Source organism: Mandrillus leucophaeus, unplaced genomic scaffold, assembly GCF_000951045.1.
Source record: "Mandrillus leucophaeus isolate KB7577 unplaced genomic scaffold, Mleu.le_1.0 Scaffold110, whole genome shotgun sequence".
In the NCBI taxonomy this organism is placed as follows: Eukaryota; Metazoa; Chordata; class Mammalia; order Primates; family Cercopithecidae; genus Mandrillus; species Mandrillus leucophaeus.
In genome coordinates this window covers 4420192-4441927 of record NW_012099210.1, presented here as the reverse complement: position 1 = coordinate 4441927, position 21736 = coordinate 4420192, and the positions used below count along the sequence as shown (strand labels likewise).

The 21736-nt window shown below is 41.0% G+C and overlaps 1 protein-coding gene across 1 annotated transcript in view; it reads left to right on the top strand.

The window, feature by feature from the left end:
• GALNT5 (polypeptide N-acetylgalactosaminyltransferase 5) overlaps positions 1-21736 on the top strand; it is a 54661-nt gene that overhangs the window by 19642 nt on the left and 13283 nt on the right. The window contains exons 2-5 of the mRNA XM_011991901.1: positions 6940-7106; positions 8686-8805; positions 18273-18408; positions 19007-19126. Of these exons, the coding sequence (XP_011847291.1) occupies positions 6940-7106; positions 8686-8805; positions 18273-18408; positions 19007-19126 (543 nt within the window). The remainder of the gene's footprint in view (positions 1-6939; positions 7107-8685; positions 8806-18272; positions 18409-19006; positions 19127-21736) is intronic.

The following is a 21736-nucleotide window of genomic DNA, read 5'->3' as shown; positions in this document are numbered from 1 at the left end:
TTTTTTTGCTTTCCATTTGCTTGGTAGATCTTCCTCTATCCCTTTATTTTGAGCCTATGTGTGTCTCTGCACATGAGATGGGTCTCCTGAATACAGCACACTGATGGGTATTGACTCTATCCAATTTGCCAGTCTGTGTATTTTCACTGGGGCATTTAGCCCATTTACACTTAAGGTTAATATTGTTATGTTTGAATTTGATCCTGTCATGATGTTAGCTGGTTATTTTGCCCATTAATTGATGCAGTTTCTTCATAGCATCAATGGTCTTTACAATTTGGCCTGTTTTTGCAGTGGCTGGTATGGGTTGTTTCTTTCCATGTTGATTGCTTCCTTCAAGAGCTCTTGTAAGGCAGGCCTGATGTTGACAAAATCTCTCACATTTGCTTGTCTGTAAAGGATTTCATTTCTCCTTCACTCATGAAGCTTAGTTTGCCTGGATATGAAATTCTGGGTTGAAAATTCTTTTCTTTCAGAATGTTGAATATTGGACCCCACTCTCTTCTGGCTTGTAGAGTTTCTGCCAAAAAATCTGCTGTTAGTCCTATGAGTTTCCCTTTGTAGGTAACACGACCTTTCTCTCTGGCTGCCCTTAACATTTTTCCTTCACTTCAACCTTGGTGAATCTGACAATTATTTATCTTGGGGTTGCTCTTCTCAAGGAGTATCTTTGTGGTGTTCTCTGTATTTCCTGAATTTGAATGTTGGCCTGCCTTGCTAGGTTGGGGACGTTCTCCTGGATAATATCTTGAAGGGTGTTTTCCAACTTGGTTCCATTCTCCCCATCACTTTCAGGTACACCAGTCAGATGTAGATTTGGTCTTTTCACATAGTCCCATATTTCTTGTAGGATTTGTTCATTTCTTTTTACTCTTTTTTCTCTAAACTTCTCTTCTCACTTCATTTCATTCATTTGATATTCAATCACTGATACTCTTTCTTCCACTTGATTGAATCGGCTATTGAAGCTTGTGCATGCATCACAAAGTTCTCTTGCCCATCAGGTTTTCAGCTCCATCAGGTCATTTAATGTCTTCTCTACACTGTTCTAGTTAGCCATTCATCTAGCCTTTCTTCAACGTTTTTACTTCCTTGTGATGGGTTTGAACATGCTCCTTTAGCTCAGTGAAGTTTGTTATTACTGACCTTCTGAAGCCTACTTCTATCAACTTGTCCAAGTCATTCTCCATCCAGCTTTGTTCCATTGCTGGCAAGGAGCTGCAATCCTTTGGAGAAGAGGCACTCTGATTTTTAGAGTTTTCAGCTTTTCTGCCCTGGTTTCTCCCCATCTTTGTGGTTTTATCTACCTTTGGTCTTTGATGTTGATGACCTACAGATGGGGTTTTAGTGTAGATGTCCTTTTTGTTGATGTTGATGGTATTCCTTTCTGTTTGTTAGTTTTCCTTCTAACAGTCAGGTCCCTCAGCTGCAGATCTGCTGGAGTTTGCTGGAGGTCCACTCCAGACCCTGTTTGACTGGGTATCACCAGTGGAGGCTACAGAACAGCAAATATTGCTGCTTGGTCCTTCCGCTGGAAGTTTCATCCCAGAGGGACACCCACCTATATGAGGTGTCTCCCAGTTAGGCTATACAGGGATCAGGGACCCACTTGAGGAGGCAGTCTGTCCATTTTCAGAGCTCAAATGTTGTGCTGGGAGAATCACTGCTCTTTTCAGAGCTGTCAGATAGGGACGTTTAAGTCTGCAGAAGTTGTCTGCTGCCTTTTGTTCACCTATGCCCTGCTCACAAAGGTGGAGTCCACAGAGGCAGTAGGCCTTGCTGAGCTGCAGTGGGCTCCGCCCAGTTTGAGCTTCCCGACTGCTTTGTTTACCTATGCAAGCCTCAGCAATGGTGGACGTCCCTCCCCTAGCTAGGCTGCTGCCTCCCAGTTTGATCTCATACTGCTGCACTAGCAGTGAGCAAGGCTCTGTGGGTGTGGGACCCACCGAGCCAGACACAGGAGAGAATCTCCTGGTCTGCCGGTTGCTAAGACAGTGGGGAAAGCACAGTATTTGGGCGGAAGTGTCCCATTTTTTCAGGTACAATCTGTCACAGCTTCCCTTGGCTAAGAAAGGGAAATCCCCAGACTCCTTGGCTTCCCGGGTGAGGCAATGCTCCACCCTGCTTCAGCTCACCCTCCGTGGGCTGCACCCACTGTCCAACCAGCCCCAGTGAGATGAACCAGGTACCTCAGTTGGAAATGCAGAAATCACCCGTCTTCTGTGTCAATCACTCTGGGAGCTGCAGACCAGAGCTCTTCCTACTTGGCCATCTTGGAGCAGACCTCAATTTTTTGTATTTTTTAGTACAGATGGGGTTTCTCCATGTTGGTTGGGCTGGTCTCGAACTCCTGACCTCAAGTGATCCACCTGCCTTGGCCTCCCAAAGTGCTGGGATTACAGGCATGAGCTACCTCACCCAGCCTATTTCTTGCCTTAACTCAATAAGCCCTTGTGTCAGGCTAAAAGACATGGTTCTCCAAAACTATATTTACTTCCTAATTGTCAGAACCTGTGATTGTTACCTCACCTGGAAAAAGAGTAAATATTACCTTCTGAAGCAAGAGATGTGATGAAGGATCTTGAGAGGAGACATTTACCCTGAATTATCCAGATAGGCCCCAAATGCCCTAAATCACATGTATAAATACTTTTATAAAAAAGAGGGCCAGGCAGAGGTTTCACCCAGAGAGAGACAGAGGAGAAAGTGATGTGAAGACAGAGAGAGAGATTTGAGTGATGTAGCAAGTCAAGGATTGCCAGCAGAAACTGAAAGAGGCAAGGAACTAAATCTCCCCTACAGCTTGTGGAGGGAGTGAGGCCCTATTGACATCTTGGTTTTAGAATTCTGGCCCCCAGAAATGTGACAGAATATGTTACCAAGTTTGTGGTAATTTGTCATGGTAGTCAGAAGAAACTAATATAAATTTGGTATCAAGGAGTGAGGTGCTGCTATAACAAATACCCCAAAATACAGAATATCATCCAAGGAATGTCCAAGTTATATGGTTTGGATGTTTGTCCCCTTCAAATCTCATGTTGAAATGTGACCTCCAGTGTTGGAGGTGAGACTTGGTGGGAGGTATTGGATCACAGAGGCAGATCTGTAATGAATGACTTAGTGCCATCCCCTTGGTGATATGTGAGTTCTCCTTCAGTTCACACAAGATTTGGTTGTTTAAAAGGGTGGGAGACCTCACCTTGCTGTCTCTTGCTTGCTCTGTCATGTGACATGCCTACTCCCGCTTTGTCTTCTGCCATGGGTAAAAGCTCCCTGAGGCATCACTGGGAGCTGAGCACATGCCAGAGCCATGCTTCCTGTACAGCCTGCAGAACCGTGAGCCAATTAAACCTCTTTTCTTTGTAAATTAGCTAGTCTCAAGTATTTCTTTTTTTTTTTTTATAGATGGAGTCTCACTCTGTCACCCAGGCTAGAGTGCAGTGGTGTGATCTCAGCTCACTACACACTACAACCTCCACCTCCAACGTTCAAATAATTCTCCCTGCCTCAGCCTCCCAAATAGCTGGGATTACAGGCACCTGCTACCATGCCCGGCTAATATTTGTATTTTTAGTAGATACTGGATTTCACCATGTTGGCCACGCTGGTCTCGAACTCCTGACCTCAAGTGATCTGCCTGCCTCGGCCTCCCAAATTGCTGGGATTACAGGTACCTGGCCAGGTGGATTTCTTTAGAGCAACACAAAAATGGCCTAATACACCAAGGAATTAGGTAATAGGTAGAGGCTGGAAGAATTCTGTGAAGCATCACAGAAAAAACCTAGAATGCCCTGAAGTCACTGGTGGTAGAAATATGGATATCAAGTATGCTGTTGGTGAGGGTTCAGAAGGAAGTGAGCGGCACAGTAGAGAAAGCTTCTATCAAGATTGTGCCATTGCACTCCCGCCTGGGCAACAGAGCAAGACTCTGTTTCAGAAAAAAATAGAAAGCAAGCTTCTATCAGTCATCTTTGAAAATATGTATGCTATCTTGAGCAGAATGTTGGCAAAAATATGAGCATTGTAAGTACTTCTGGTACAGGCTTAGAAGGAAATACAGAGCACATGATTGAGAAATGGAGGAAAAATGATCCGTGTTACATAGTGGCAGTGCGCTTGGCTTAATTGTGTCCTATAGTCATGTGAAAATTAGCAGAACTTGCCAATGATTAACTCGGATATTTAGCTGAGGAGAGTACCAAGCAAAATGTTGAGGATGCGGACTGTTACCTTCTTTCTGTTCAGAGTAAAAATGTGAGAGAAAATAGATACATTCAGGAAGGAACTGTTAAGCAGAATTTTCAGTAATTTGTTATGGTAACCAAAGTAAACTGATAAAGCTCTTAAGAGAGGAATATCTTCTCATATTATTCAGAAATGCCAATGCATGGATCCTTTGTGTAGACTAGTATTAGTTTAGACAGTCTGCTATTTTAAGTTAGCATTAGATACCTGATCACTACATCAAGATACTGAATCAAAATGTGTTATTTTAATTCTATGTCACTTGAACATTTAGGACATGCTTCTATCAGCCCTCAATTTATTTTTTTTAATATTAGCCTCAAATAATAAGAATAAATTAACTTTATTTTGAGCTCAAGTTTTTTTTTGTTTTTTTTTGTTTTTTTTTTTTTGGGACAGAGTCTCGCTCTGTCGCCCAGGCTGGAGTGCAGTGGCCGGATCTCTGCTCACTGCAAGCTCCGCCTCCCGGGTTTACGCCATTCTCCTGCCTCAGCCTCCCGAGTAGCTGGGACTACAGGCGCCCGCCACCTCGCCTGGCTAGTTTTTTGTATTTTTTAGTAGAGACGGGGTTTCACCGTGTTAGCCAGGATGGTCTCAATTTCCTGACCTCGTGATCCGCCCGTCTCGGCCTCCCAAAGTGCTGGGATTACAGGCTTGAGCCACCGCCCCTGGCGAGCTCAAGTTCTTAAACTCACCAATCAATGATTTGTGAGTCGTTCTTTTGTTTGTTGGTTGGTTGGTTTCTTTGCATTTTGTTTTATTTGTTTGTATTTTAAGACATGGATTCTTGGGCCCTCTGCAAACCTTGTACATTGATTTTCTGGTGCTGAGGATTGGATATTTATATTTTTCTAAGGCTTTGTCAATTGTTATAATAAACAACCATTTAGGAAACCATTGATATTATGAAGCATAGCTGGATTTGTCTACCATTTCTTAAGTACTCTCTATGTGTCAGATATATATTAGATGAGCTTTACATAATATTTATATGTAATCTTACAGGTACATGTTTAATTTCAGCTTTGTAGTTGGCAAATTGAGGTTCAAAGAAGTAGTAAAGCTGTTCCAAATCCGTAATTAGAAAAACTGATATTTGAGCACATATCTATTTCCAAAACCCATTCTCCTACAGAAAAACCAGCAGTAAAGTGAAAACATTATTTGTTCACATTTCCTTATATATCCTTTCTAGGTGGATGATGTGCGTAAGTCATTTAACTTCCCAAGATTTAGTTTGCTCTATTTGAAGAAGTGTATAATAATATGTATCTCAAGCAGTTGTCATGAAGACCGAATTCAATTATGTACAGAATAGCACTCTGGCAACACTAGAGTGCCATGCAAATGTGATTTGCTTTACTATGGTTTTTGCTCTTACCTATTTTTATTTATGGAATAAGTAAAGTGTAACCATGTTATTTGGCAGAAGTGCCAGCTCTCACAAAATGCTACATCTACAGCCAGCTGCTTCTATTCTTGTGGATCTAAGGCTTCCTCAATGGTTACTTTTGGAGCCAGACTGGATCAGTGTTCATATCCCCGCTCTGCCATTTACTAACAGTAGAATCATGGACTAGTCTTTCCATGATTTTGATTATTCACCAATAGAAAGAGAAAGAGATGCTGGTAATTTGAGGTCGACATTGAAATAATATGGAATGCTTATAATGTTTATGATCATCATCATTAATGATCACATTACTGACAGTAGCTGTGTTAGTAAGATGGCAAATACATTTTGTGAGGTTCCACTAGACACTGCCTATGAAGAGTGGCACAGGCAGGGGGTGAAAGAATGCCAGCAGTGAGGCAGTGTATTCCGCAGGGCATGGGAAAAAACCCAGGCCAGTTGCAACCCGCGTGAATACTAACTCCCACTGTAGCCTGGATTGCATTCCTATGCCAGCAAAATGGTTTTTCAACTGTGGCTATTCTGTAGCAGAGTATCAGCAAGGGAGCCCCAGATAGGGAAGCTGAAAAGAGTTTAATTATTTAGCACATATATATTATGCCATAAGTACATACACAAGCAGAATGGGAGAAAAGACTAGATGCCATGGCACTTGGCAGATGACCAGTTGGAAAGGCAATCATAAACTACTTGGGAACATTAAATAAGTCAGAATGCTATCGTCTAACATATAAACTAGTAATGATAGCAGTAACTACCATTTCACAAATTCCTATGCCAGGAACCCTGCTAGGCTTTGTATGTACATTATCACTAGGCTACAAAACTCTATTGAATAAGAACCATTTATTACCTCATTCTACAGACGAGGAAATTGAGGCACAGAGAAGTTAAAGAAGGCATTAACGGTTAAAGACCTGAGAAATATTGGCCATGAGATTTAAAATAGAGTCTAACTATCTGTAAAGCCCATGTCCTTTCCACCGCAGTGTGATGTCTCCATGGAACATTCTCATGTCTTGCATCTCTTGTCCTTTTACAACAACCACTGTTACAGGTAATCCTTCTGCTTTTTTATTTTGCATGTACCCCTCCTCAAGAAAAGGTACATGATAAATAATAAAATCATCATTGGTATATATAAATAGATGATTGATAGACCAGACAGATCGATGACAGACTGTGTGTGTATATGCACACCATCACACTCTGTGACTTTTAAAACTATCTTGTGGATCTCCTTAGCACATCTCTTGTGCTCTGCTTATATTCCGGCCCAGATGTACAGAGCAGCTAGTTCACAATAACCTCCCAACCACCAGTGTCATCATGTGCTTTGTGGATGAAGTGTGGTCCACTCTCCTGAGATCTGTTCACAGTGTCCTCAATCGCTCTCCTCCATACCTCATCAAGGAGATTCTGCTGGTAGATGACTTCAGCACCAAAGGTAAGAAAACCACTCGGGCTATCTCTTGAAATTTCAAAGTTTGGTGGAAGCAAAGTTTGGTAGCAGTTTGGATGGCAAAATTACAAGATAATTTGATGAAGCATAAACATTGTACAAATGCATTGTTTTACGTGGAGCCTCAGAGACAGAAGTCTAAGCATCTGTGGACATTAAAAGTCATCTGGAGCTCTATTCAGTTAGTTGTCTCAGTTGTAACTCTCCTACCATGTTGGAATGATCTTCTAACTATGGCTCCTTGGAGATGGGTACTTTGAAGTACTGGAGTTTAGATGTCCTCTACAATTGCATAAATCCCTTTTAATGGAATCACAATTAAAGGGAGGCCTTGCCTACTGGTAATAACTAGAGTTACAGTTGGACTTTATGGAAGGCAAAGAAATTGAGGTCTTATGGCTTCTTCCTTGAGAGCAAGGCATATGATGTGTTCAGTTAAGTGTTAAGAAGACAAATTGCCAATAGGACAAGAGAGATGAGGTGATTCCAATAAAGTTCAAAAGAAGAATCCACCATAGCCTTTACATTCATTTTTGTTTATTACAGTGAAGAATCTCACTCTTTAGGTTGTCAAATAACTTGTGTATGTAGGTGGTCTGACAGCCACATTACAAATTCCCAAAATGGAACCCATTTTTCAGAAAAGTTTAGAAAATAGCAAAGACTTGGCAATGCTAATATACTTAGCCTTAAGCTAAGTCTTAGCCTTGAGCTGTGACCACAGCAACATGGGAAGTTTCTTTAGCTTCAGAGTTTCTACCATAATCACATTGAGCTCAAGAAACTGTGGGATGACAGAGAAAAACTGGCTGAAAACATAAAACGTGGCCTTGAAAGCATAAACAAAAATAGCACCCAATTAGAAAGTAGATAAGAGTCCCTTCCTGAGGGGTAGGTCCAGATTCTGTGGGACCTGAAGCTTATTCAGTTTTCAGGGTCCTAAGAAAAACTTTCTTAGAAAATTTTCTGGAAGCCATTCCGACCTAGGATAGCTGTCAATAGCTTAATTACACACAGAAGTGACTATAAGTCACATCAACATGGCTCATAAAGCCCCCAGAAAACTGTTCCTTTAGCTGGATCCCTCCATAGCCATCTAATAAGAGAGAAAAGGTGTAATGGAAGGGGATGTCAGAGTAGGAAATGAAAGGGTCTTATTTGCACACATTGTTTAGCCTCTTCCTTGGGTCATGGAAAGGGCTTTTGCAAGAGGTGGGGTTGAGAGTAGAAGCAGAATTGTGCAGAAGCCTGAGCTGCATTTATTTTAAGGCAAATATTCCCCTACCTTGACAAATACTCAGAAAGGTGTGCCCTCCACTGTATCACCTTGCAACACTGAAAACAAAGATTTGGGGTTTGAAAAATCAGACAGCTTTGAATATTGAAATGAGACAGAATCCTTCCAAGAAAATGACATCAGAAAATAAAATTATGACCCAAGGAATAAAATTCAGTGATGATGGTAATGTCATAGTTTTTGGCATTTGACTTCGGGAAGGCACTTCTGATACTATCTAGACTTAGCTAATTCAAGTGTTCCTGGTTTATCTTTACTCTGATGTAGACTACCTAAAAGATAATTTGGATAAATACATGTCCCAGTTTCCAAAAGTTCGGATTCTTCATCTCAAAGAGAGACACGGCTTAATAAGGGCCAGGCTGGCAGGAGCACAGAATGCAACAGGTAAGAAGCTACTCATTTTTTTGTGTGTTACATTTTGTTTTAATTTAAAATGTTTCTCAAACATACAGAAAATGTGAAAGACTAGCACAATGATGCCTATATATGCATCACTTAGTTCCATCAGTTTTAAAGTTTTTATAATATGTGCTCTATCATAAACACACATAGACACCTATTGTAGATACTTTTTTCCTGAACCTTTGAAAAAGAAGTTACAGACATCATCATACTGCACCCCTAAGGACCTCAGTAGGCGTCTCTGAAGAACAGGAGCATTCTCTTAAATAAGCACAGCTTTCATAACTAAATATAATACCTACTATATGCTGTTTTCAAGTTTTGTCATTGTTCCCAAAATTTTTTTGGTTTTGGATTTTTTTTGTTTTTTTGTTTTTTTGACGGAGTCTCGCTCTGACGCCCAGGCTGGAGTGCAGGCTGGAGTGCAGTGGCGCCATCTCAGCTCACTGCAAGCTCCGCCTCCCAGGTTCAGGCCATTCTCCTGCCTCAGCATCCCGAGTAGCTGGGACTACAGGCACCCGCCACCATGCCTGGCTAATTTTTTGTATTTTTAATGGAGATGGGGTTTCACCACATTAGCCAGGATGGTCTTGATCTCTTGACATCGTGATCTGCCTGCCTCAGCCTCCCAAAATGCTGGGATTACAGGCCGCAAAACGTTTTTTTTTAAATTCAGAAACTAATTAAGTTTCATACCCTGCATTTGATAGTTTGGTCTTCTTAGTCTAGAATACTCAACTCCTCACACTTTGCTTAAACATTTGTGTGTGTGTGTGTGTGTGTGTGTGTGTGTGTGTGTGTATTTTAAGTTCATGCCATTTGTTTGGTACAACTGACCATGTTCTGAAATTTTCGATTTCCTCTTGTTACCTGCAGGATAAATGTTTTTGGAGTGAAAATATTATATAGAATGCTACTACATAGGTGATAGAAACGGTATACATCTCATCAAGAGGCATATAATATAACATAATATCACCAGTATTGTTGATACTAACTTTGAGAAGTTAGTTAAGATGTTGACAGCTAGATCTTTACTTTGGGAGTAAGAAGTAATTTGTGGAATGATACATTAACCCATGAGAATATTCTGTTTTTCTTACAATGTTTTACCCAATGGTTTTTAGTATCCATTGATGATCCTTGCTTAAATCAATTATTACATTGAGGACTGAAAAGTTGCTTTTCTATAATTCATTCTTTTTTATTTAGCTGGCACTCATGTGTAAGGAAAAAAATCTCTATCTCTCCCTCGCCTGTTTTCTAACTCTTCCTCCCTTCCCCCTCAACCTCCCTCTCCCCTCCCTCTCATCCCCTCACCAATATGGATTTATGGCTTAGAAGTTAAATGTGTATTATATCACCATTATTCTTGTTGGTGTTCAAATTGTCCCAAATTTGGTCACTAGGAGCTTCTTCAAGCCTGCGCCTTTTTGACCTGACCAATCAGTATTTCAAGATTTCATAAAGTTTTAATTCTACAATCCTCACCCCTCTCTTCTCTGACCCATGTCTGTTCTTCCTAGGTTTTTTCTGCCTTCCCCAGAGGCCATATGCCTTCTTTTCCCCTCCTTTTTTTAGTGTGCAGGTGTTGGTGAGTGAATGAGAAGTGAGTCTATTTTATGAGTATTCTACAAACAACATCAAACATTTTGGTTCATGCTCATAAGTTTCTAAGGAAGGATCTGTGCCCTGTGATACTAGCTGACTTATATGCTAGGTGCCATTCTGAATACTTCATATATTAACTGATTGAATCCTCACAATAACTCTATGAGATGGGTACAATCACATCCTCATTCTACATATGAGAATATAGAGGTGCAGTGAGGCTGTGCCTTATGCAAGCTCACCCATCTAGTCAGTGGTAAATCCAAAGCTGGCACCTGAATGCCCTGACTCCAGAGGCCATCCTCTTACCTACTACACCTTGAGGCCTCTAGACACTTAGTCACTACTCCGGTCCTGTACGCCCTGCTTTTACAGTTCTTCACCAGCTTAAATTCAAGCATGTTCTGATGGGAAATTATCTGCTTATGTGAGTTTAATTTTCTCATAACTGGACCCCATATTTGAAGCTCTTCTCATTTCATTGGTTTGCTAACAAATGTCTTCTCTTTGTAGAGGAAATTTTAAGTGAACAACAAATACATCACACCAAAATTGGCATTGCAGTGACAGTTAAGATTCTCGATGAGAGACTGCATTCAGAAAAATCTAATGGCATTCCATGCTTAATTTCCTTTGGAAAATAATTATCTATAAATGATGTACAAATAGGATACTCAAGAACTAGTCTAAGTAGGTAACTTTTGAGCTGAGGTCTGGGTGAAGACTATTCCCAAGCAAATGGAACAAGAAGTACAAATGTCCTAATGAAGAAATGAGCTTGGCATATTCAAGGTAAAGAAATAAGTTCATTTTGACTCATGGGTGCTGACCATGGGGAGAGTCATAAAAGATTCATTTGGGGGGAAAGAAAAAAGCAAGTTTTTCTAAAGTTTTGTGCATCACTTAAAGATTGTAGGCATTATTCTCAGTATAAGGTGAAGCCAGTGAAGAATGTTAAATGGGAACAAAACTGTCTGATGTACATTTTGAAAGTTCATTTTGGCCACTGTGTAGATAATGGATATTAGGAAGATGAAAAAACGAAGCAGGGAGGCCAGTTAGGAGGCTATTTTAGTTGTCCAAGTACCAGGGAGGTGCCAGGGTAAATGGGAGAAATGGTCAGCTTCATCATAGATTGTGCACATGGAACGTATAGGACTTGCCATCAGATAGGATGTGAAGAGAATGACAGCAATCAGAAACAAACCCTAGGACTGGTATCTGAACAGCTTGGTGGGTGGTAGGCTCAAAATTGGAGGAGCAGGTTTGGAATTGCAGTTGAGTTTTGATTTTGTCCATATAAATTTGAGATGAAAATTAGATATTCACGTGCAGAAAGTAGAATACAGAACCAAATATGGATTACTTATTTAAAAATATTCTCTCTGCCTGCATGGAGCACAGAGTATGCTAGTAATGGCCTCCGACACAGTCCAAACTATTAGACGACATGGGTGGCGTATCTTAGAAGGGGTGTTATGAGCTTGATTAAAGCAGTTGCAACTGCTTGCTGAAGTGTTTGCAGTTACATTCATAAAGTAATTTCTTTGAATTTAGCAAATCTGAATGTAAATTCAGATTCATTAACACCCTTGAGAATATTAGCTCAGTAACTTTCAAACCATTTTGATGATGACTTGTGTAGAAATAAATTTTTCATCACAATTCACTACATGTGTAATCACACATATAACTACAGTAGACATTTTATCAAATAACATGTGGAATAGATTCTAATATCTTCTTTTCTATGTTATTTACTTTTTAGATCCTGGCCAATCTCAATAAATTGATTTAGTGATTGATTCACTAAGAGGATCTACAGCTCTCAGTTTGAAAAACCCCAGCTAGGTGTATCTTAATTGCATGCCACTGCCTAGTAGAGTGATGCTTCCCAAACTATCTAAAAAGGACTTTTTTCCCCTAATTTCCATTTTTTTATTGACCTACCCCTTTGTAAATTATAACAAATATTAATTACTCAAAAAGGAAAGTAGATATATAAAACACAAATCCATTTTTATTATATATAAATTATATATGGCTGGGTGCAGTGGCTCACGCCAGTAATCCCAGCACTTTGGGAGGCTGAGGCAGGCAGATCACCTGAAGTCAGGAGTTCGAGACCAGCCTACCCAACATGGCAAAACCCTGTCTCTACTAAAAATACAAAAAATTAGCCAGGAGTGGTGGTGGGTGCCTGTAATCCCAGCTACTCAGGAGGCTAAGGCAGAGAATCTCTTGAACCTGGGAGGCGGAGGTTGCAGTGAGGTGATATCACACCACTGCACTCTAGCCTGGGCAACAAGAGCAAAACATTGTCTCAAAAAAAAAATATATATATATATATAAAAATTTATAAATTTGGCAAATTGCTATAAAGTTTCAAAATATTTGTTCTCAATTTCTATTGCTATCTCCCTGTAGACAGCAGGGTCTGTGACCTACACTTTGAGCAGCATTAGTGGAGCTTAGGTACTTGAGAGTTTGGAAAGAAGAAAGGTGTGTCTCGATGTATCCTTGCCCAGGGATGCATCCAATGCCAGGAAGTACACCTGTCCCCTGTGGGGAATTCAAGGCCATGCAGGATCAGTTTTAGCAGAGAATGTAATTCAGAGACTGGCATTGAGCAGAGATGGCAGGCGGGGTGGGTCCTCTCAAACTCCCCTGGGTGTGCCACAGCTCTCAAGAGTAGAGATAAGTAAGAGACTAAGGGCCTCCTGAAGAGTTCCTGTAAATTAGAGGTCAGCAAAGACAGCAGACAAAAATTTTCTCTAGGATGCCTCACCAAACAAAGAGTTTAAAGATAAGAATCTGAGTCCAGAACCTGACAGGCCTTGGCGCAACTGTTCCCTACAGATTTGCCCTTTAGGACTCAAACGGGAATTAACAGGCAAGGGTGAGATCCAGAGATCCAAAGACATGCAAAAATGGAAGTCAGATGGCCTATTTTGGTCCCATGGTATTATGAGGCTCTCTGAAGGTCTGCAGGAGGCTCTCTGAAAGTCTGCAATCATCTGCAAAATAATAAGGGGCCAAGCACTGATCTGCCTTACCGTTAGCGATGTCTACTATGCATTCCGTTTCCAGGGCATGTTAGTTCTTCATCTGAATCTATTTCAGGCAAAAAGATTAGGTCCAATCAGTTGCTTGCTGTGAATGAGGAGGTTGAGAGGCCCAAGTAGGATTTCAAAATTTGACAGGTAGGGCAGGGGCAATGGATCTCTAAGAATTGCTCACTCTATGAAGCCAACAGAATTAAAAAGATGCAGTAAATGAAATATCAGGGAACACGTAGATCACCCACATTCCTTCCTAGTATGGAACAGACCAAGTGATTTACTGCCCTGCCAAGAGGAGTTACAGTCAGGCAGTAGAGAGTCAGAGTAAATATTAGGTTTTCATTTCCTTCATGACATGGCGTTTAGCAAAATTCCTGACATTTCTATGAGCATTCTAAATAATCACTTGGCTAACTTTAAGTAACTGGACAGGTGACACCTAACTCCTAGCAAACTCCAAGGTCTCCTAAAAAGCAACAGTAGACATCTTTCTGCAAACTTTTATAACTTGTATCTGCTGCAGGTAAAAATTATTTCCTTAGCGTTACTTAGGAGGCATTATGTAAAATTAAATGGCATGCCAAGCCAACATCCCTCGAGGAACCCTTGACATAAACATCCAGCATTAACTGGTTCTGCAGCAATATTCTAGGTTGGTACACTGGATATAAGTGGGGGTCCATGCTCAACAAGGACCCAAAATTGTTTGGCACATTGAACAGTTTTATGTTGCCCCCCACCCTCCAAATTTTTAAGTTACAAATGAAACCCATCTGTAAACAATCCAGTATTATTGTGACCTATCCTTAGAAACAGAAAATTCTACCAGGTAGCAATCAAGATTGGACTAAAATTTTATATTCTTTAGCCAACCTCTCCCTATATCCCCTCTCCCCTACCCTTTCCAAATCTAGTGCTCTATAGCACTATAGGGTCACTATAGTTAACAATAGTTTATTATATGTTTTCAAGCAGCTATCAGAGAGGATTTTGAATGCTCCCAATACACATAAATGATAAATGTTTGAGGTGATTGATATGCTAATTACCCTGATTTGATCACTACACATTTTATGTATCAAATATCACTATGTACCCCATAAATATATATAATTATTATGTGTCAATTTAAAAATTTTAAGTGATTGGGTTGATTATTCTGACAGTAAATTATACTAGCCATTTTTAAAGAATTTAGGTATGAGGTAGATCTTAGAAATATCTTTACAGGGCAAAGCTCAAAAAGGTTAAGTAACTTATCTAAACTGGCTAGGAAAAGCAGAGCTCGTATTGAAGGCTATTGTATGTAACTTTAATGCTATGCTTATTTCACTGTGCTTCTCAGCCTCTCCAAATCAGGAACAGTGTGTACAATGTCCATAGACAATAATCACACCAATCAGAAATCCCACCAAGAGTCAGCTACACAGAAAGCTCCCTGTTTTCTCACCTAACATAGTCCTAAGATCTTATTTTAAAACAAAATGTCTGAAAGTAGAGCAATAGCATGCATGCATGGGAGGATTCTCCTCTTCCCCAAAATAAAACAATATAAAATTCCAGACTATGTTTTGAGCAGATGCTGCTTCCCTTAGGTCCTGGCAGCAAATGAATGAGAATTTTCATAGGGATCTGGGCCAGGTGGGAAGTGAATGTGGGTTTGGGAACCCATCCTGCTGCCACTGGGGACTGAGAAAGATAATCCAGGCCCCTTTGACTTCATAAGGTTGCTATGGGGATAGGGACAGGTGGTATAGTAAACACTGCTCTTTAAACTCTAGGTCTGAATGGACCACAAGTAGAAATCTTATTTTTTGTTTTTGTTTTTGTGTTTTTTGTTTTTTGTTTTTGAGACGGAGTCTCGCTGTGTCACCAGGCTGGAGTGCAGTGCCTCGATCTCTGCTCACTGCAACCTCCACCTCCCGGGTTCAAGTGCTTTTCCTGCCCCAGCCTCCTGAATAGCTAGGGCTACAGGCACACACACAGGCCCAGCTAATTTTTGTATTTTTAGTAGAGATGGGGTTTCACCATGTTGGCCAGGATGGCCTTGATCTCTCAGCCTCATGATCCTACCACCTCGGCCTCCCAAAGTGCTAAGATTACAGGCATGAGCCACCACGCCCGGCCAGGAATCTTTTTTTTACCACATTGTATACCACTAGCCAAGTGGACTTTAGCAGGCCATGCTTCATATACCTACATGACCCTGTGAGTCTTCCCATGACCGGGGAGAGGGTTGTCCCAAAGGTGCCATCCCCAAAGGACACCCTTAGGAGATGGCTTAGTCCTTTTGGGCTGCTATAACAAAATGCCTTACACTAGATAATTTATAAATAGCATATATTTATTGATCACAGTTTTGGAGGCTGGGAAGTCCAAGATCAAGGCAGTAGCAGATTCGGTGTCTAGTGACAGCTCACTGTCTGCTTCAAAGGTGGCACCTTGTTGCTGTGACCTTACATGGTGGAAGGGCAAAAGGGGCTCACAAACACTCTCCAGCCTCTTTCATATGGGTACTAATCCTACTTAAGAAGGCTCCACCCTCATGATCTTATCACAAAGGCCCCACCTCCTAATACTATCACCTTAGGGTTAGGTTTCAAAATATGAATTTTGGATTGACACATACATTCAGACCATGCAGGGGACAATACCCTGTCATTGTCAAACAAGCATTAATGCCCTGAAAATAGGACCCTTCCAGCCTGGTCAGGAAATGAAACTGCTGTCTCCAAGAACAGAAGACTACATGGTGGGGGAGTTGCCTCTCACAGATGGTTTCACTAAACAGACTCCTCAAGAACACTCCACACCAATACCTTACCCTGATGCAAAAATGCCATTGTTAACCAAGTAATTAATATGATGCTAAATTCCATTAATTGAGAGGTAGTTTGCAGATTTCGGTGATAATGATCTATCATCTAGATAACTGTCCTCATTTTGTTTTCTAAGCCTTCCCATACCCAAAGCTCTGCCTCCTTCTAGCAATTTTTAAGGAACGTAATCTATGGAATGAGCTACTTGTTTTCTAATATCACATTGCTGTTTGTTAACTGTGCAACTGTAGAAAAGTTACCTAAGGTCTTTGTTCTTTAGTTTCCTTGTCTCTTAAGTGGGAATAAAAATTAGTTCTATACTGCAAGGTTGTTGTAAGGACGACACAAAACATCCATGAAGAATGTTTAGAACGGAGGCTGGCATAGAACAAGCACTTAGATGATGGTTGCTCTTACAGGTGTGTCAAGAGCTGAGCTGATCATCCAGGTATCAACACAGTCAATTAAAATGATAAACCAAAATGAAAGCAGTAGTCAAGCCTTAATCCCTTACTGCAACAGTATCAGCAGGAGGCTGAAGAGGAGAAGGCATTGGCTCCTCCTGTGTTCCATTTTTCCCCCTGGAATGTTGCTGAGTAGTGGATCAGAGCAGAGCAGAGCAGACAAGAGGGGCAGCTCACTGCCTGCCCAAGGAACGCAGCACAAAAGGGTTCTTCTGTTATGTGGCCCTGGGATCCAGAGTAAGAAAGGGAAAGGCTAGGAGTGGGAAAGCACTGAAGAGTGAGTCCGAGTTGAGCAAAGTGTCTTCGAGACCCATTCCCTCTCCAATAAAGTGGTCCTGGCAGAGGCTTTGGCCTGAATGGAGGCACCTGGGTTAGGAATGCAGACAGGCAGAAGAGCAAGTCCTGCAGCCAAGTGGAGGGTCTGAGTCCTGGACCACAACTCCCTTTAGAGACTTCAACACACTGGCTGGGCACCAAGTCTGAGTGAGAAAGCAGGTTTCCCCCATGAGCGCCCCACTAGGTAGAGCCTTTCTTTTACCTGTGGTTGGGCCTGAAAGATCACACATAGGATCTGGACCAGGAGCTTATTTCCTAGGTTGTTACACTCTCTCACACACACATCACACCACACACACACATACACATACTTCACTTGTATAAGATCCTCTGGAGCAATGTAGATGCTACTGAGGTTTCATTGGGGAGGGAAAGAGTGTTACTTCACACAACTAACAGGGAAAAAAAGAGTTCTTAATACTACTTCTGGTCTCCAAGTTTCTTTTCCTTTTATTTTCTTTTTCTTCCTCTTAAGTCTTTTTAAAAATTGTGTAAAATACATAGAATATAAAAATGGACCATCTTAACCATTTTTAAGTGTACAGGCCCATAGTGTTACATACGTTCACATTGATGTGCAGTCTACATGACTCTTTTTACCTTGCAAAACTAAAACTCCATACCCATTCATCAGCAACCTCCCATTCCCTACTCCCGTCTCCTATAACTCTTTTCCAGTACCTCCTAGCCTTGCCGGTTCGTCCACTTTAATTTCTTTCATCCCTATTGTGTGAAGTAATTTTTCCTCTTCATCATTCCTAAGGACAAACTTGTCATCTCAGTCTCTCTGCTTCTTAAAAACAAAGTCCCAAATCCTGCACCCCCAGCGTTAATGGGCACACTCTCTTAGAGGGGACTTCTTCAGCAACTACCTTTAATACCAAGTATTCTTTTCAGATTCTTTTACCCATTCTAAATGGCTTACCAATTTTTTCCAAACCTAAATTATGTTTGCACCACAGGACTCCTAGGAGCAAAGTTCCTCTCATTTCAGTATGAAATGAAATTATGCTGACCACGAATTCAGAAAAAAAAAAAAAAAAAGATTACTGCATTTACAGCTACATTTCTGGAGCAATCATCAATACTTTTGAACATGAAGTACACACATTCAGTATACTGTATTTTCAAAGATTTTTGTGTTTTTGGCTCTCTAGGTGATGTGTTGACATTTTTAGATTCTCACGTGGAATGTAACGTTGGTTGGTTGGAACCTCTTCTGGAAAGAGTGTATTTAAGTAGAAAGAAAGTGGCCTGTCCAGTAATCGAAGTCATCAATGATAAGGATATGAGGTAATATTGACACATTCCACAAGATACTTCTAAGCACATATGTAAACACAAGCAGCAGAAAGTGCTGAGTATATGCCCAATATGTGCATTTTTTGAAAATCCAAAACATATACAGCTTACTTAAATAAATGGAAAAGCATGGTCGATATCTTGGGATCAGAGTCTGCTGATGCAATAATCTATCTGGTCACTACAAATTCTTAACTCTAAATACCAATAAATCCTAATAGTCATTATCTGTTTTTTCCCCTTTATATTTAGCTGAACCCACAAATATTTATTTACCTCAAGTTTAGTTCTTATTTCTGTGGGAAACACGTATGTGCTTCTAAGTTGCCCTTGTACTTTTTTTTTCTTCAAAACTGGCCAGAACAGTATTAAAATAAAAGTATAAGTTAAGCACAAATAATCAAGCCAATTAGTTACTAAAGCAAATTGTACTTGTAAATGTTCTTGAACTATTATTAAAAGGTGGTGCTCTAAAATCATCATAAGCACTTGTTTCATTCATTTGACTACGTTGTGAAACCAAATTGATAAAGTACATAAAGATTTATATAATCCCAGATAACACTTTGGTTTTTTCTTCCTGGATTAGTTACATGACAGTGGACAACTTTCAAAGAGGCATCTTTGTGTGGCCCATGAACTTTGGTTGGAGAACAATTCCTCCAGATGTCATTGCAAAAAACAGAATTAAAGAAACTGATGCAATAAAGTAAGTGTGTGAAATTTAAGACTAGAAAGCAGTCATATATCTTTTTGTGAAAGCATAAAAAATTCTACAAAACGGCTTACTATTCTATAGAACATTAAGAATCACAGTTCTAGCCAATAGATTACCAAAGCAAACACAATATTCCTGAGAAATTTGTTCCCAAAACTAATTCTTCACTGGTCATTTGTACCTTACTCAGGGCTGAACACACAAAAATTCACTAATGCTGTCCTGTCCCCTAGGATTTGCAACCTAAGAAACACAAACTAGCAAAATGTGCTGCATACATACTATATAAACACACATAATATTAAAGTAAACGTAAGTGCAAATTAAAAGTAAATAATAGTAATAGAAATATCATTCTAATGATAGCAATGGTTAGGATTTTCTTTTACAGTCTAATCCTACCCCCTCCATGAGAGAAGTGCCAAATTCTATGAATAAATTTAAAAATCGATTCAGAAGCTGGATATGAATTCAAGTTTGGGCTTTTATTCCCAAGAAACTGCATTAAAGAACACAGCTTAGACCTGAAGCTGAAGTGGAGGCTTCCCATTACTTCTTCAGAATCTAGGCCTGCAGGACAAGCATTCAGCCAGCCACAGAAAGAGCAGCAGGGAGCTTAAATTTTCCCTGTTGTAGTGACCACTTAAGCAGACACAAGCAAGCCAGCCCCAAGAGAAAGCCAAGCCTAGACTGCATTGAAGCATGTTTTCCCCAAACTTACCCCTCAATCAATCATACCACCTTCCTTGCCAGGTGTGATGCCTTCAGAATTGTTCCACCAAGCAAAGAAGTGAAGGTTCTACCATTTATTAAGCACTCTGTGCCAGGCACCTAACTCTCTTCCTAACTCTAGGAGGCAGGTGGAAGTATTCACCTTAAAGAGGTGAGGAAATTGAGACTTAAAAGCATTAAGTAATTTTCCCAGAGATCCACAGTTAATGAAAGAAGAATTTGAGACTCAAACCCAGAACTACCTGGATTTAACACTCTTATTCTGCACCTACACCTAAAGAACCTCTGCTTTTTCCAAACTCTCATGTTGAGGGCCAATACAGTGGTTGAATTCAGACTACATTCAACATAATGTTAGGAAGAGAATGCATTCTGGATAGACTAGTAGGAAAATTGGAGTGCAGAAAGAACACGAACATAAATGGTGGCAGAGGGGAGAGAGGTATGGGACAGGAATTACGTCCCCCTTGAGATTACTGTATACACTAAGCACAAAGCAGACTCTCCACAGAAACTACTTCAGCTGGCTGAGTGGTGACCACCATAGGAAGTGATTCCAGTCTTCGCTAACTGCTGACTAAAATATAGTTTCTGTTCTCCATAATCAATATTATTAGTGAAGGCTCTGGAGACAGTTTGAATCTCCACTCTGCTACTGAGAAGTGGTATGAGCTTCAAAAGACTACTTATTATCTTCAGCCTCTATTTCCTCATTTTTACATGAAGACTCATAAAAGCAGCTGCTACTTAGATTGTTTTAAGAACTGAATCAGATAATACATAAAGTGCTTTGAAAGGTGCTTGCCATATAACATGCTGTCGGTAAAGTTTGTGTGTGCTTGTGAGGCAGGAGAATAGGGTCTGGAGGCAAGAACCTTGAGGCCAATTCATGCCAACTTCCTGAAGTCGAATCAAGGAAAAACACCAAGGTCTGGGGGGCAGGAAATCTAAGACCAATTCCTGCTGACTTCCCAAAGCTGGATCAAAAGGAAAACACCTGGGTCTAGGGGCAGGGGATCGAAGGCCGAATAACACCCACTTCCTAAAGCTAAACCAGAAGGAAAATTCCATTTCCCCACATCCAAGTAAAAAAGGATCAAAGGCTACTCTCCCTACAGCCCTCCCCTTCCACCACCTCTCAGACGGAAAGGGAGGGTGCCTTGGACTGGCCAAGCAGGGACCTTCCCTTCATCTGCATAGGGCGCCAATTCACCTCAGCCTTTCATTAGCCAACCAAATCCTTCATCCAGATCAGGGGCAGCCGATAGGGACCTCGAAAGGAGTACTCGCAACTCAGAAAACTTTGTAACCCGTTTGCTCCGGCCCACTCCCACCCTGTGGAGCGCTTTCTCGCTTTAATAAATCCCTGCTTGTGCTGCTTTGTTCATGTGTTTCGTTCCTTTGTTAGTGTGTTTTGTTCAATTCTTTGTTCAAACTACCTAGAACCTGGATAACTCACACTCACGGCCTTCCTTCCGGTAACCGCGAGAGGCGAGTGAGTGGAGTGAGTGGCACAGCGTCCCCTCAGACTGCCCAGAGCAAACCCAAGGTGTCAACTGTCCTTGGGAAAGTTTCTTACCTTCTCTGTGTTGCCGATTCCTGAGAGCTTGCCTGGAGGTTCTAGCAGGGAGCGCAGCTGCTCGTATACCCTTGAGGGAAGACCGGCCCTCCTGTGTCGGGGATGGTCGTCCTCTTCCACAGAGAGCGCAGCTTCCGGGAGGGACGCACATGGAGAAGTGAGGGAGGAAGGGGACACCCGCCTAGCCAGCCGGATCAGCCGAATCAACTCTGGCAATCCATGGGGTGACAGATGTCGCAGCCAGATCGCCCTCACATCCAGTGTTGCAGATTCTTTTTTTTTTTTTTTTT